The following is a 14,201-nucleotide window of genomic DNA, read 5'->3' on the forward strand; positions in this document are numbered from 1 at the left end:
TTCATGGATGTCTTCAGAGAATTATCCATGAAGACTCCAACATCTTTTTCCTGATTAGTTGTAGCTAAATTAGCCCCAAGTATATTTGGATACCATGGGGTGTAGTTTTGGGATGGGCTGGTAAGCACTGAAGTTGCTGTTTCATCCCCTGCAATCCTTTATACAAGATCAATTTTTCTTTCTTTGTTTACCTTCACAGTGTGTCACTAGACTTACTGGAAGGTTGCCAAGATGCCCTATTTGAAGGCGTCATTAATACAGACATGTATTATATTTCTTCAGCAGATGGTTAATACAAAGATGATGAAAAAGATGTGTTAGGTGAAAGTAAAAAGTTTTCTCTAAAAAAACATTTGAAAGAAGCTTTAAAAGGTTCTATATTCTTTTCAAAACTCTTTTTTTTAAAATAAAGAACTATTCTGTACTCAGTGAAACACCCCTACAATTATCATTTCATCCTGCAAAGAAGCTACTCTAGCGAACAAATAAACGCAATTAATTTAACAATGAAATTCACAGTCCAACTCAAAATGGCTTTCTTGGTCTGCCTGGTATTCTGAAGTTCAACAAAATGTGCATTTGCTGAAGAGATTCCACGCTGCGTGTTGAAGTAAGGTCTTGTCTACACTCTAAACTTTTTCTGAAAATTGTTCTACTTTTTCAGCAACAGCAGGAGCATCAGTGTAAGACATGGTACTTGTGACTTCTGGTGTTTCAATCATGTAGTCTAGCCAGGCTGTGAGCAGGGTTACATGGCAGGGTGGTAAAAATCTATGAGATCAGCCTATATTTAGTACTCTCACTGTTAGTACAGTGGAGTTGTACCAATACTATACCACAGGTGGGAGAGTTTCAGACATTCTCAGTGTAAATGCAGCCAAAATGAATCAGGTTGAGTCAAGCTGGAGGAGTTCTGTGGATATGCATAAGCAGAAAAATGGAAGTGATAGGCTTTGTGCAGAGAGACTGGGAAAATTATAGGGTTGGACTGGGTAAGCAAGGTCCATGCCAACAAAGGACAGAAAAGAGGTCTCCATGGGAAACAGCAGCAGCAAATAGGAGCAGTCACAGGGGAAGAGAGGCTAGTGACAGGCAGGGCTTGCAACTGATTTGAAAGCGGAGAGAGAAGCTACTAAAGGAAAGGAACTGACAGGTGAGGGAAGAGAGTGGTAACCAGTGATGGATGCTGGAAATGGGGAGTGACGGCAGTACAAGGGGAAGCAATGGTCTTAGAAAGATGGTGAAGGGCTTTGGGGGCCCAATTCTTTCAGCCTGACTGGAAGTTCTCCAGTACCTGAGGGCCAGGGGATGTCTATGTATGTGGGACAGGTGTCTGGGACTGGTAATAATATGGATGAATACCCTTTAAAGAAAGAACACTATTTACTGCTAAGGTTCTCTACATACAATTTAATTTCCCATCACTATATTTTGTACTGTAAAGTGCTATTTTCCCACTCATGTTTATAAGCGCTTGAAATTAATGTGGTCTGTTAGTCTGCAGAGACACCTAAAGGGAGCACAAATCCCTAAAATATTGTCTGAAGCTTACATAAATAGTGAGTACTTCAGAAACTTTCTCAACAAGGAAATGGGGACAGTTATTAAACCAACATCAAGATGTTTAGAGCTAGATGGTGAATAGACCTGTATTTGGAGGGGGAAAGGGACAAGATATTTTCCCACCACTTTGCTCAGTGACACTCTAAGTAGGAGAGGGAATGAGAGTGGATTGGGCTCTTATTGTGGGAAGAGATGCAGCACCTTTTGAAAGGATGTATCTAGAGACAATGCCTCTGAAATGCCCTCCCTATGTTTTTAATTTAGTGCCCATCATCATAGTTTCTAAGGGCTGAACAAAATTAAGACACCCCAAACCAAGAGCTTTTCCTTCTGTTTCTATGAGGGAAACAAATGTCTCGGGACCCCATCACTGCAGGCAATAACTTACATGCTACAATCTCACTCTTAGGGCTCAGGCCTCGCAAAATTATATTAATCTTAAAGTCAGTCAGATTTCAGGCTTGAAATATTGACCAATATTGCTGCAAAAGCATCTGACAGACTATACAAGTCTTGTTGCTAACGAGGCCATGGTAAGCTCCATACAGAGCAATATCTGCAGGATTCAATTTAAGACTTCAAGAGACTTGGGAAAATGAAAATAAATACTATTTGACCATGATTTGATAATACATTCCTCCATATATTAGGTGTTTATCACTCTTGTTGTGGTACAAATGGTTGAAGATTATTAGGTAAAGTTAATTATTTTGCACTGCACGTAAAAGTAATAACTTTTTAAAAAATTAACTCAGAGGTGGTCTTATTGACTGTATTATCACCTAACAGATATTATTCTGTTTATTAGCATTGTTAAAACAGACAAACTGAAAGTGATGTAGACACAGTTAGTGGAGCCTAGAGAGCTTTGTTAGCATATGATAAAAGACAGTAAAGCAACAGAAGTCTCACAGCCGTGAGAACATTGTTATAACACTACAGGCAAGCATGGCATTTATAAATACATAAGGAGAAATTCCCTTCCCCAAAGAACTAAAACTCTAAGTTACATTTACCAGTTACATGATAAATTTTATAATTTACAATATTCTAGTGAGAAGGCAGGGTTTAATTTCATTTTGGGAGAGAAAGAATCTCTCCCCCTCCATTCTCGTACTGATGGATGAGGGATGTCATTCAAAAAAATGAAGAAAAAAGATTGTAGATATCACTTCCCCTGCCCACTTCTAGTTCTTCTTCCTACCCTTCCCTTTTGTACCTCCCATCATGGGGTAGTGGAGGGCGAAGAGGTGGAGTTATACTCTTGTCTCACTTATTATGCACCTTCCCGTCAGTAGCTCCACCCCTTTCATTTGTATTATTGTTCCTTTCATTTTTACCCTTCTTGGGACTCTCCCTCTTCCATGGTAGATGATTGTCCTTCTTCCCCCTTCCCACATCAGTTCATATTTTCCTTTTTCTTTCCTCTCCTCTGATAACTGCTGCCCTTATTAGAGCAGTGTGGTATAACTGAGACTATTGGGATGAGCTTAAGAAAATAATTTCAGCCTGAAAAAGTCAGGAAAAATCTAATTGTGAGATTTTAAAAGATTGTGGAATGATCTTTTAAGAGAAATGGGAGAAGACTCATCATTTGGGACATCTAAACCTAGATTCAGCAGACTGGAGAAGTTACTGAAGAAAACAATCCTGCACTGGCATTTGGGGGTGGGAAATGAAGGAGGGATGATATGATGTACATGATCTATTTTAATATGCTTTTTCCATCAAAAGTTCTACAACTAACCATACCGGATACGTACGTCTTCTGGATGTTTATATCAACACGAACAGCTGTGCAAACTGCTGACAATGTTAAAATTTGGGTACTCCCATATTACAACCATGTACTCATTACGGGTATGCCTACACAGCAACTAGATATGGGCAAGCCAACTCAGACTCATGGGGCTTGGGCTACGGTGCTGTTTCATTGCTGTGTAGACGTCTGGGCTTGGGCTGGTGCCTGGGCTCTAGGAACCTGTGAGGTGGGAGGGTCCCAGAGCTCAAGCTTCATTCCACATTCTGCCCACATTCCGCCCCCAGGGCCCCGCCTCCCAGGGTTGTGGTGGTGCCACGTGCTCTCCCTCCTGCCGTGCTGGGGAGGCTGCAGCACCACCGCTATGCGCTCTCTCTCTCCTGCCACTCCGGGGCTGGGGAGAGGGGGCTGCGGGCACTAGCCAGCCCGAGGTAGGGACCAGCGGTCGCGGTGGGGAGGATGTGGGTTCCAGGGGCACAGAAGGGGCAGGGCCTCAGGTGGAAGAGGCGTGAGTCTGGGGGCTAGCCTCCCCCAGCCAGTGGTTCACACGCTGCCCATGCTCCAGTCTGAGCCCAGAAGTCTACATAGCAATGAAACAGCACCGCAGTCCAAGCCCCATGAGCCCACATCAGCTGGCATGGGCCAGACTTGGGTTTTTCTCTGCTGTGTAGACATCCCCTAGGAGATCTAGTAACAGCCTGGGGGGACAACTGTGTAACAAGACTGTTAAAAGCTGTAGTATCAATAGCATCATGACTGTAATCTATAACTAGACTAAAACTTTAGGGCTTGTCTACACACAAAAGTTACCGCTTTAATTATAGTGATATAGTCAAAGTAGTATAACCCCCTAATATGGTGTGATGTTATCTTATTAAAATATGACCGTACAGACCATTGCTACAACCACTGTTATATATTTGCAACAAATCTTGTACGAAATGTGGCATGTAAGGTGTCTATGGAAAGGTTATGATTCGTTGAATATAATTATGTTATTTGTATGCATGTATCATTTTTGTATTTGAAGTTATAAGTATTGGCTCTATACCTATATTTCAAACGTTTGCTCCTGGGGTAATGCCCACAAGGTAGTTACCCAGCACATCTCAGAGGGACTATTCAAATTAAGTGGCCCATCAAAAGGACACTTAACTCACAATGGACCATGGGAGAAGCCCATCCAAACTGAATGGACTTTCCTGTAGATGTTCCATCTGAAGTATAGGTAATGGCTGCCTGCTATGACTAAGCAAAATGAAGCATGGACATGAGACTTGCCCATCTGACTCCACACTCCCATCTTTTACCTGCAATATTCCATTAGCTGTGCTGAGGGCTTTGTTTGAAACAATGGGTTTCCTTCCACATGGAAGAAGCTATAAAAGGCCCTGGAAATCCCTCCATTTTGCCTCTTTCCTGCTCAAACCTCTGAACTATGGACTTATACTAATGGGAGCATTCTAACCAAGAGACTGAGGTCCTTCCAATGATTTGAAAGCACCCAGAGACTTAACAAGCCAGCAGTTTATTCCATCACTGCTACAAGTCTGAACCAAGAACTTTGCAATTATTGTATGTATTTGATTCCTTTAACCAATTTTAACTCTCACCTTTCTTTCTTTCTTTTTATAAATAAACCTTTAGATTTTAGATATTTAAGGACTGACATCAGCGTGATTTTTGGGTAAGGTCTGAGTTGTATATTGACCTGGGTATGTGGCTGGTCCTTTGGGATCAGAAGAACCTTTTATTTGATGAGACTGGTTGTAAAGAACCACTCATCTTTAAATCCAGTGTTTTTGGGGGTGATACAAGGACTGGAATATCTAAGGAAACTGCTTACCTGACTTCTTGTTAGCCAGTGTGGTGAGAGAGAAGTTTACTGTTGTTGCTGGTTTAGTATATTTATGGAGGAATAACCACCAATTTGGGGTGTGTCTGCCCTATTTCTCAGGAGTTTGTCCTGAATTTGGTATTCTCACTTGTGACCCACAAAAAAACGGTTACAGTTGTATGGATCCACGTTTACTGCTGTAGCTTATTTCAGTATTGGAAGAGGAATAAGTTATACCAGGATAAGGCAGATGCATGCTGGTATAACCGCATCTACACTAAAGAGTTTACCAGTATAACTATTTTGGTAAAAAGTCACACTCTTAACTGAAATGAAATCTGTGCGTAGATCAGTCCTTAGACTATAGCTACTATAAAAGCAGTGTGTGCTGAGAAAGGAATGATTATTTTGTGACCTGTTAGAATAAGGGTTTGTGTACACTATGGGGATTACAATGGCATAGCTACGCTGCACTAACCCCATAATGTAGATACAGCCTATAGTGACAGAAGAGGGTTTTCCATCACCGTAGGTAATTCACCTCCCTGAGTGGCAGTAGCTAGGTTGACAGAAACATTCTTCCATCGACCTAGCTGCATCTATACCAGGGATTAGGTTGGCATAGCTATGCCACAAAGAGGAGTGAGTTTTTCCTACCCAGAGATATGTGGCTACATCAATCTAAATTTTAAGTGTAGACCAGGTCTTAAATTGGATTGTATTCTACAGTAATGGTTGTGTACCATACATGTTGTCATTTGTTTTATGTAAATAAAATCTTAATCAGAAGTACAAAAGAGCAAATGACTCATACAGTGACTAATTCTTAGTGTGACTTAATTTTAACAACGTTCCTTCCATTCAGCATCTAAGTTGCTTATTATACATGCATACATACAAATTACACAAAAAAGGATCTTTTAAGAAGGAGGGCATTATAGCTTGTATGCATATCAAATGACACTGACCTGCAATGTGGATGTAATATTATTAGAGTAATTGATAAGGGAGTATGTACTATGAAGGAATAATGATGCAAAGATTTACCAATTGTTTCCTGTCATTCAGGAAACTCGCTGCAAAGGATTAGAAGTTAAAGATACTTCCTTAGCCTTTCACATCTGCAGAATACATTATTGTTATTATGCATGATGCAAAAGTGGAATGTACAATCTCAGGGTACAGTATTTCTGCCCTTAAGGCCACAAAATTGAATTTCAGACATGACTAAAGATGAGAGGTAATAAAAACAGCAGAAAGAGATTGGGGAAGGAAAAACAGGAAGGAGAGTTCTGCTATGCCTCTGCCATGCAACAAAGGGGAATTAGAATCAGCAGATCTTAGCCACTGGATTGGCGCTGGACTCCAGAGAGAAGGAAGTTATCCAGGAAACAAAACATAGGCAGAATCTTTATATCACAGAAAAAAGGATTTTCAAAAGGCGAAGACTTTCTAAACGAAAAAAAGACACACAAAGCCTGGACCTACAGAGGAGTCACTGCACAGATCAACTATATTCCTGAGAGACTTGTAGTGATTAAGATTAGCAAGGAAAAAGATTAAAGTAACTTACGTTATACTGATGATTAGCCACAGGTTTATAATTGGTTGTTACAGCTTTGTCCAATTGCTGTGATAGTCTTACAGGTTTAGAAGATTCTTCTATCTGTAGCCTTCAATAGAGAAAGAGTATAATTATTAAAAACTTCACAATACGTACACCACTACTGAATTTATTCTAAGAATCAACAAGTATGGACCAACTCTAATCAAAGGTGAATTGCAAAGAAAAGTAGTATTTGTACACTCTGCCCCCTTTTTAATATTTATAATTGTTATTTTTTTTCAAATACATCAAATATACCATAACACCAGATTAATCATAAATCTTTTTATTTTTTAAATCAGGTCTGGTCTATCCTATTTTTGCTCGAGAACTCTATGGACTGCTAGGAAAACTTGGGATTAAGCCATCCAGAAGATATTAAAAACAATTGAGTGGGGATGGTCAGATTTATTAACACATAATTTAACTCAAAAGCATGACAAACTCTTGAGAGAAAAAGTTTTTGTTAAAGATTCAAATCCACACCTCTAGTTCATTCAATGGAAGGCTGTGGAAAACACTCACTTCAGCTATGCAGTCCTCCAAGGAGCCTTCCACCACAACTAGGAAAGAATAGTCTTAATGTCCCTAGTATTTTAAAGATAAATATAAAAACATGCAGAAGAGACTTTTCAGGCCTTCATCTTGCATGACAAAGAAGCAATAAAGAGCACAATTTTTTTTTTGCAAGTCACTTGTAAAAGGCATGAATGCAGGGATACATTTATCCAAGTTTGGAACAACATATGATCAGTCAGCATGCTAAGATATATAACAAAAGTGACCATAAAGCAGTCTCTTAGTCCAAAGTTACTGTACATCAATTTTTGAATGCCTAGTTTAAGGTTCAAATTTACACAATTTTTGCTAATTCCATCACATTAAAAGTAATTTAAGGACAAAGGAATTATTGTGCTGGGCCAGACCCAGCCCTCCATCTTATTCAGTATCACTGGCACAAACAACTGCTTCAAAGGAAGGTGCAAGAAACCCTGCAGTAGAAAGTTATAGGATAACTTGCCCCCAGAGAAAATTTAAATTAATTTCTGCTTGACATCACCACTTAAATAAAACAAAACCTTTCAAGCAGTGAAATAGTTTTTCCGTAAAGGCACACTTTACAGATACAAATATCAATTTTTAATCATACATGATCCAAGTATTGTATAATAGTAAATAGGGCTATCAAGTGATAAAAAAAAATGCATCAAGCTTAATCACACTGTTAACCAAAAATAGAATACCATTTAAATATTTTTGGATGTCTTCTACATTTTCAAATATATTGATTTCAATTACAACACAGAATACAAAGTGTACAGTGCTCTCTTTATATTTATTTTTGATTACAAGTATTTGCTCTGTAAAAAAAAAGCAAACGGTAATAGTATTTTTCAATTCACCTAATACAAGTACTGTAGTGCAATCTCTTAATCATGAAAGTTGAACTTACAAATGTAGAATTATGTACAAAAAATCTGTATTCAAAAATAAAACGATGTAAAATTTTAGAGCCTGCAAGTCCACACAGTTCCACTTTTTGTTAAGCCAATCACTCAGACAAACAAGTTTGTTTACATTTGCAGGAGATAATACTGCCCGGTTCTTGTTTACAATGTCGCTTGACAGTGAGAACAGGCATTCTCATGGCACTGTTGCAGCCAGAATCGCAAGGTTTTACGTGCCAGATGCACTAAAGATTCATATGTCCCTTCATGCTTCAACCCCCATTCTAGGGGACATGCATCCATGCTGATGACAGGTTCTGCTTGATAAGAATCCAAAGCAGTTCGGACAGACACATGTTCATTTTCATCATCTGAGTCAGATGCCACCAACAGAAGGTTGATTTTCTTTTTTGGTGGTTCGGGTTCTGTAGTTTCCGTATTAGAGTGTTGCTCTTTTAAGACTTCTGAAAGCATGCTCCACACTTCATCCCTCTCAGATTTTAGAAGGCACTTCAGAGTCTTAAACCTTGGGTCGAGTGCAGTTGCTATCATTAGAAATCTCACATTGGTACCTTCTTTGCGTTTTGTGAAATCTGCGGTGAATGTGTTCTTAAAAGGAACAACATGTGCTGGGTCATCATCTGAGACTGCTATAACATGAAATATATGGCAGATTGTGGGTAAAACAGCAGGGGACATACATTTTTCTCCCAAGGAGTTCAGTCACAAATTTAATTAACATTTTTTTTTTTTAACAAGTGTCATTAGCATGGAAGCATGTCCTCTGGAATGATGGCTGAAGCATGAAGGGGCATACGAATGTTTAGGATATCTGACATGTAAATACCTTGCAATGCTGGCTACAAAAGTGCCATGCAAAAGCCGGTTTTCACTTTCTAATGGCACTGTAAATAGGAAGAGGGCAGCATTATCTCCTGTAAATGTAAACAAACTTGTTTGTCTTAGCGATTGACTGAACAAGAAGTAGGAATGAGTGGACTTGTAGGCTCTGAAGTTTTACATTGTTTTGTTTTTGAGTGCAGTTATGTAACAAAAAAAAAATCTACATCTGTAAGTTCCACTTTCATGACAAAGATTGCACTACAGTACTTGTACGAGGTGAACTGAAAAATACTATTTCTTATAATTTTTACAGTGCAAATATTTGTAATAAAAAATAATATACACTTTGATTTCAATTACAACACAAAAAGAAAAGGAATACTTGTGGCACCTTAGAGACTAACCAATTTATTTGAGCATAAGCTTTCGTGAGCTACAGCTCACTTCATCAGATGCATACTGTGGAAAATACAGAAGATGTTCTCATACATACAAACCATGAAAAAATGGGTGTTTACCACTACAAAAGGTTTTCTCTCCCCCCACCCCACTCTCCTGCTGGTAATTACTGTATTTATTTGTTTTGATTTTGTGCTTGAAAGCAAAAGACCAAAAAATGTTATATGCCTTCTAAGCAGTCGCTAAACAGATAATTACCGCTTCTGTGGTTCATAAAACTTTTATAGTTCTTTACATTTTTTCCTGGATTTACTTTCATAATTAAAGTTCTGTTACCCTAAAAGAAACAGTTAGAGTAATTACCAGCAGGAGAGTGGGGCCGGGGTAGAGAAAACCTTTTGTAGTGGTAAACACCCATTTTTTCATGGTTTGTATGTATAAGAACATCTTCTGTATTTTCCACAGTATGCATCCGATGAAGTGAGCTGTAGCTCACGAAAGCTTATGTTCAAATAAATTGGTTAGTCTCTAAGGTGCCACAAGTACCCCTTTTCTTTTTGCGAATACAGACTAACACGGCTGTTACTCTGAAACCTGTAATTACAGCACAGAATACAAGATGTATGAAAATGTAGAAAAACTTCCAAAATATTTAATACATTTCAATTGGTATTTTATTGTTTAGCAGTGCAATTAAAATGCAGTTCATCGCAATTAATTTTTTTACTCACGATTAATTTTTTTGAGTTAATGCGTGAGTTAACTGCTATTAATTGGCAGCCCTAATAGTAAGTGAACCATGACATCTCTCTGGTACTGAAGAAAAAACACTGACACTAAGGCCACACAAAATACAACACCTGAAAAACCACCAGATAATATAAAAAATCATGAGATTAAAAACGTCAAAGTTCTCTGATCTCTTTCGTTCTGCTTGTTCCTATCCATGCACTTGTAAAATATAGTTTGAAAAGATACATTTGAAAACCACTGTGTCAGATATATAAGATTAAATCCAACATAGACTTTTACAGTTTACATTGACAATGGGAGAATCTGCTCTTTTTGTCTCTAATAGAAAAATAAATTATAATGACAGAAACAATGTGTTTATTTTAGAGAATTTCAGAAGGAAAATAAGTTAAGATCTACTATATACAGCTGCTGGAGATTCAATAATCATCCTTCAAATCTAGCATCTCTGAGCACTGGGTCGCAGTCAGATTTTCTTCTACAGAGATATATATTCCACTTCCTTGGGATTTTTGCAAATTATTTGTTTGATAGTTTCAGGGTGTCTTAAAAATACATCTGCCTTGTACTCTAAACCCGAGTTAAGAATGCCAACATTCCTAATTAAAGCCAACCCTGAACAAAACATAGTTTAAAACACCTTCACTACATAAGTATTAGCCAATTTTTCCTCTAACTGTCTGGGATTAGTTTTCCACCGGGGTTTATTTTAATTCTTGCCCATTGCCCCCAGCTCCTGTTCTTTCAAATGAAAGCAGCATTTTTTTATTTTAAAGGTTTCTTTTGTCTTCTGGTCTAATCAGTTACTGTTACATGTTATTGATTTGGTTACCAAAGCACTCTCAAGTGCATAGACTGATTTTTGCAGAAGGGATGAAGAGGACAAAACAGTGAAAGTAAATTTGAATGTCTTCTCCCCAGCTCCAATGGACATCATAACCCAAATTCTGCCCTGTTCTCAGTTTCATGTAACCCATACGTGAGTGAGGTTAAACACGGTGAAATTCAGGACATTATATGTCAGTCTCTCTTCCCCTTTTCCTCTCATTTGGCAATGTGGGTCTTTGAGTCTTCCTCATGCCCGATTTTTTCCCCTGATTCACTTGTCTACTACAAGGCCCCTCTTTTAGGCAATCCTCCTCCTAGAAAAGGAGGACAAGAGACAGTTCCTGACAAAATCGCTCAGTGCTGTTCCTTGTCTTTGCCAAAGCGGTTTCTAGAGATGAAGTAGGTATTGTGTGCTAAATTCGCATTTCTCAGGAAATACGTGACTATAGCTTAGGTTTGAATTCAGATGCTCTGCCATTAGCCCACTAGAACAACCTCCTCAAGGCCATTTCAGTGTCTCTACTTTTCTCTTTCTGGTTATTTTAAATTTCCCTCTTGTTCCCATCATCCCTTCACACCACCACACAGCACCCTTGCAATAGTGAAGGATTGTACCTATGCTGCTGAACATAACACATCCCCAGTAGCACTGCCAAGATACAATGTGTTCTACGGGCAAATGCTGAGATATGGTCTCCTCTTTAGGATTCCCCACATGAGCAATTTAATAACACTTAGTAAATAATCATCTAATTATTTACGTTTCTAAAGCACTGTACTGATGTTAGCTAATAATCATAGACGATTAGGGTTGGAAGAGATCTCAGGAGGTCATCTAGTCCAACCCCCTGCTCAAAGCAGGACCAACCCCAAATAAGTCATCCCAGACAAGGCTTTGTCAAGCCGGGCCTTAAAAGCCTTTAAGGATGGAGATTCCACCACCTCCCTAGGTAACCCATTCCAGTGCTCCTCCACCACCTTCCTAGTGAAATAGTGTTTCCTAATATCCAACCTAAACCTCCCCCACTGCAACTTGAGACCATGGTTCCTTGTTCTGTTATCTGCCACCACAGAGAACTGCGTAGCTCCATCCTCTTTGGAGCCCCCCTTCAGGTAGTTGAAGGCTGCTATCAAAACCCCCCTCACTCTTCCCTTCTGCAGACTAAACAAGTCCAGTTCCTTCAGCCTCTCCTTGTAAGTAATGTGCCCCAGCCCCCTGATCATTTTTGCCTTCCGCTAGACTCTCTCCAATTTGTCCACATCCTTTCTGTAGTGGGGGGGCCCAAAACTGGACACAATACTCCAGATGTGGCCTCAGCAGGGCCGAATAGAGGGGAATAATCACTTCCCTCAATCTGCTGGCAATGCTCCTACTAATGCAGCCCAATATGTCGTTAGCCTTCTTGGCAACGAGGACACACTACTGACTCATATCCAGCTTCTCGTCCACTGTAATCCCCAGGTCCTTTTCTGCAGAACTGCTGCTTAGCCAGTTGAACCCCAGCCTGTAGCAGTGCATGGGATTCTTCTGTCCTAAGTACAGGACTCTGCACTTGCCCTTGTTGAACCTCATCACATTTCTTTTGGCCCAATCCTCCAATTTGTCTAGGTCACTCTGGACCCTATCCCTACCCTCCAGCGTATCTACCTCTCCCTCCAGCTTAGTGTCATCGCAAACTTGCTGAGGGTGTAATCCATCTCATCATCCAGATCATTAATGAAGATGTTGAACAAAACTGGACCCAGGACAGACGCCTGGGGCACTCCGCTTGATGCCGGCTGTCAACTAGACATGGAACCGTTGATCATTACCCACTGAGCCAGCTTTCTATCCACGTTACAGTCCATTCATTCAATCCATACTTTTTTAACTTGCTAGCAAGAATACTGTGAGAGACCATATCAAAAGCTTTGCTAAAGTCAAGATATAGCACATCCACCGCTTTTCCTGTATCCACAGAGCCACTTATCTCATCATAGAAGGCAATTAGGTTGGTCAGGCATGACTTGCCCTTGTTGAATCCATGTTGACTGTTCCTGATCACCTTCCTCTCCTCCAGATGCTTCAAAATGGATTCCTTGAGGACCTGCTCCATGATTTTTCCAGGGATTGAGGTGAGGCTATAGTTCCCCGGATTCTCCTTCTTCCCTTTTTTAAATATGGGCACTATATTTGTCTTTTTCCAATCATCCGAGTTTTCAGAGATAATGGCCAATGGCTCTGCAATCACATCAGCCAACTCCCTCAGCACCCTCGGATGCATTAGATCCAGACTCATGGACTTGCGCATGTCCAGCTTGTGCATGCCTAAGAACAATGCGGGGAAGTTTCCCCATATTACAGATATGGAAACAGAGGCATAGAAGTTAAATAACTTGCCCAGAACTGGATACTGAGTCTGTGGCAAAGCCAGGACTAGGACTCATTGGTTCCTTGCTTCTAACCCTGTGTTCAAGTCCACTAGATCTCACTGCTATTGTGGTAATAGGCCAAATGTAAACCAATGCCTTTCCATTCTGCACATTCCTTCCTACCAACAATTCCCCATTACAGTACATTTATCAGGTAAATATATTTGTCTATAGCTATATTAAAACCAATCTGAATACCTCCATCTTCTTCTAGGGTTAGTGGGAACTGAGGGCACTTAGCATTTTGCAGGATCAAACCCTGCATACTGATATGTGACTTCAATACTGAAATACTCACTATGGCTTTTCAACACCTCCAGCCACTGCACTGAATGGAAAACAGCCATAGAATATTAAATCTTCTGCACAGATGAATATAATCTTGATAAAATAACACTACTTTCAAAATAAAACTGAAAGTATGGGTTTGAACACCTCATAATACACGGGGAATAGCCTTATGATTGTTATGCCAAAATTGCTGCTGCTCAATTAATCAGAAATTTTGACCATAGTTAATGCAATCAAGAGATCTGCAAGCACAGTACCTGTTATGGATTGGAGACCATTTAAGGCCAAAGAAGAGCACTTCCATGTTTCAACATTTTAATTAAAATTATATTAAAATGCACAAACTCTTACTATCCATTTCAGTGAAGCTTCTAAAAATTAACCTACTTTGCATACAAGCAAGACAGTAATTTCTTACATTTACATTTCTTAAAAACAGTTGCCATGCAGTCTAGTATTTTT

At 39.5% G+C, this 14,201-nt stretch overlaps 1 protein-coding gene across 2 annotated transcripts in view; it reads right to left on the reverse strand.

Annotated features, from left to right (window-relative positions):
- Nucleotides 1–14,201, reverse strand: part of GTF2F2 (general transcription factor IIF subunit 2) — a 127,865-nt gene that overhangs the window by 19,643 nt on the left and 94,021 nt on the right. For both annotated transcript variants that reach the window (XM_084636579.1, XM_084636578.1), the window contains one exon: nt 6,733–6,832. In XM_084636579.1, the coding sequence (XP_084492705.1) occupies nt 6,733–6,832 (100 nt within the window). The remainder of the gene's footprint in view (nt 1–6,732; nt 6,833–14,201) is intronic.

The sequence above is a fragment of the Lepidochelys olivacea genome (genome assembly GCF_965140295.1).
Source record: "Lepidochelys olivacea isolate rLepOli2 genome assembly, chromosome: 1".
NCBI classification, from domain to species: Eukaryota; Metazoa; Chordata; order Testudines; family Cheloniidae; genus Lepidochelys; species Lepidochelys olivacea.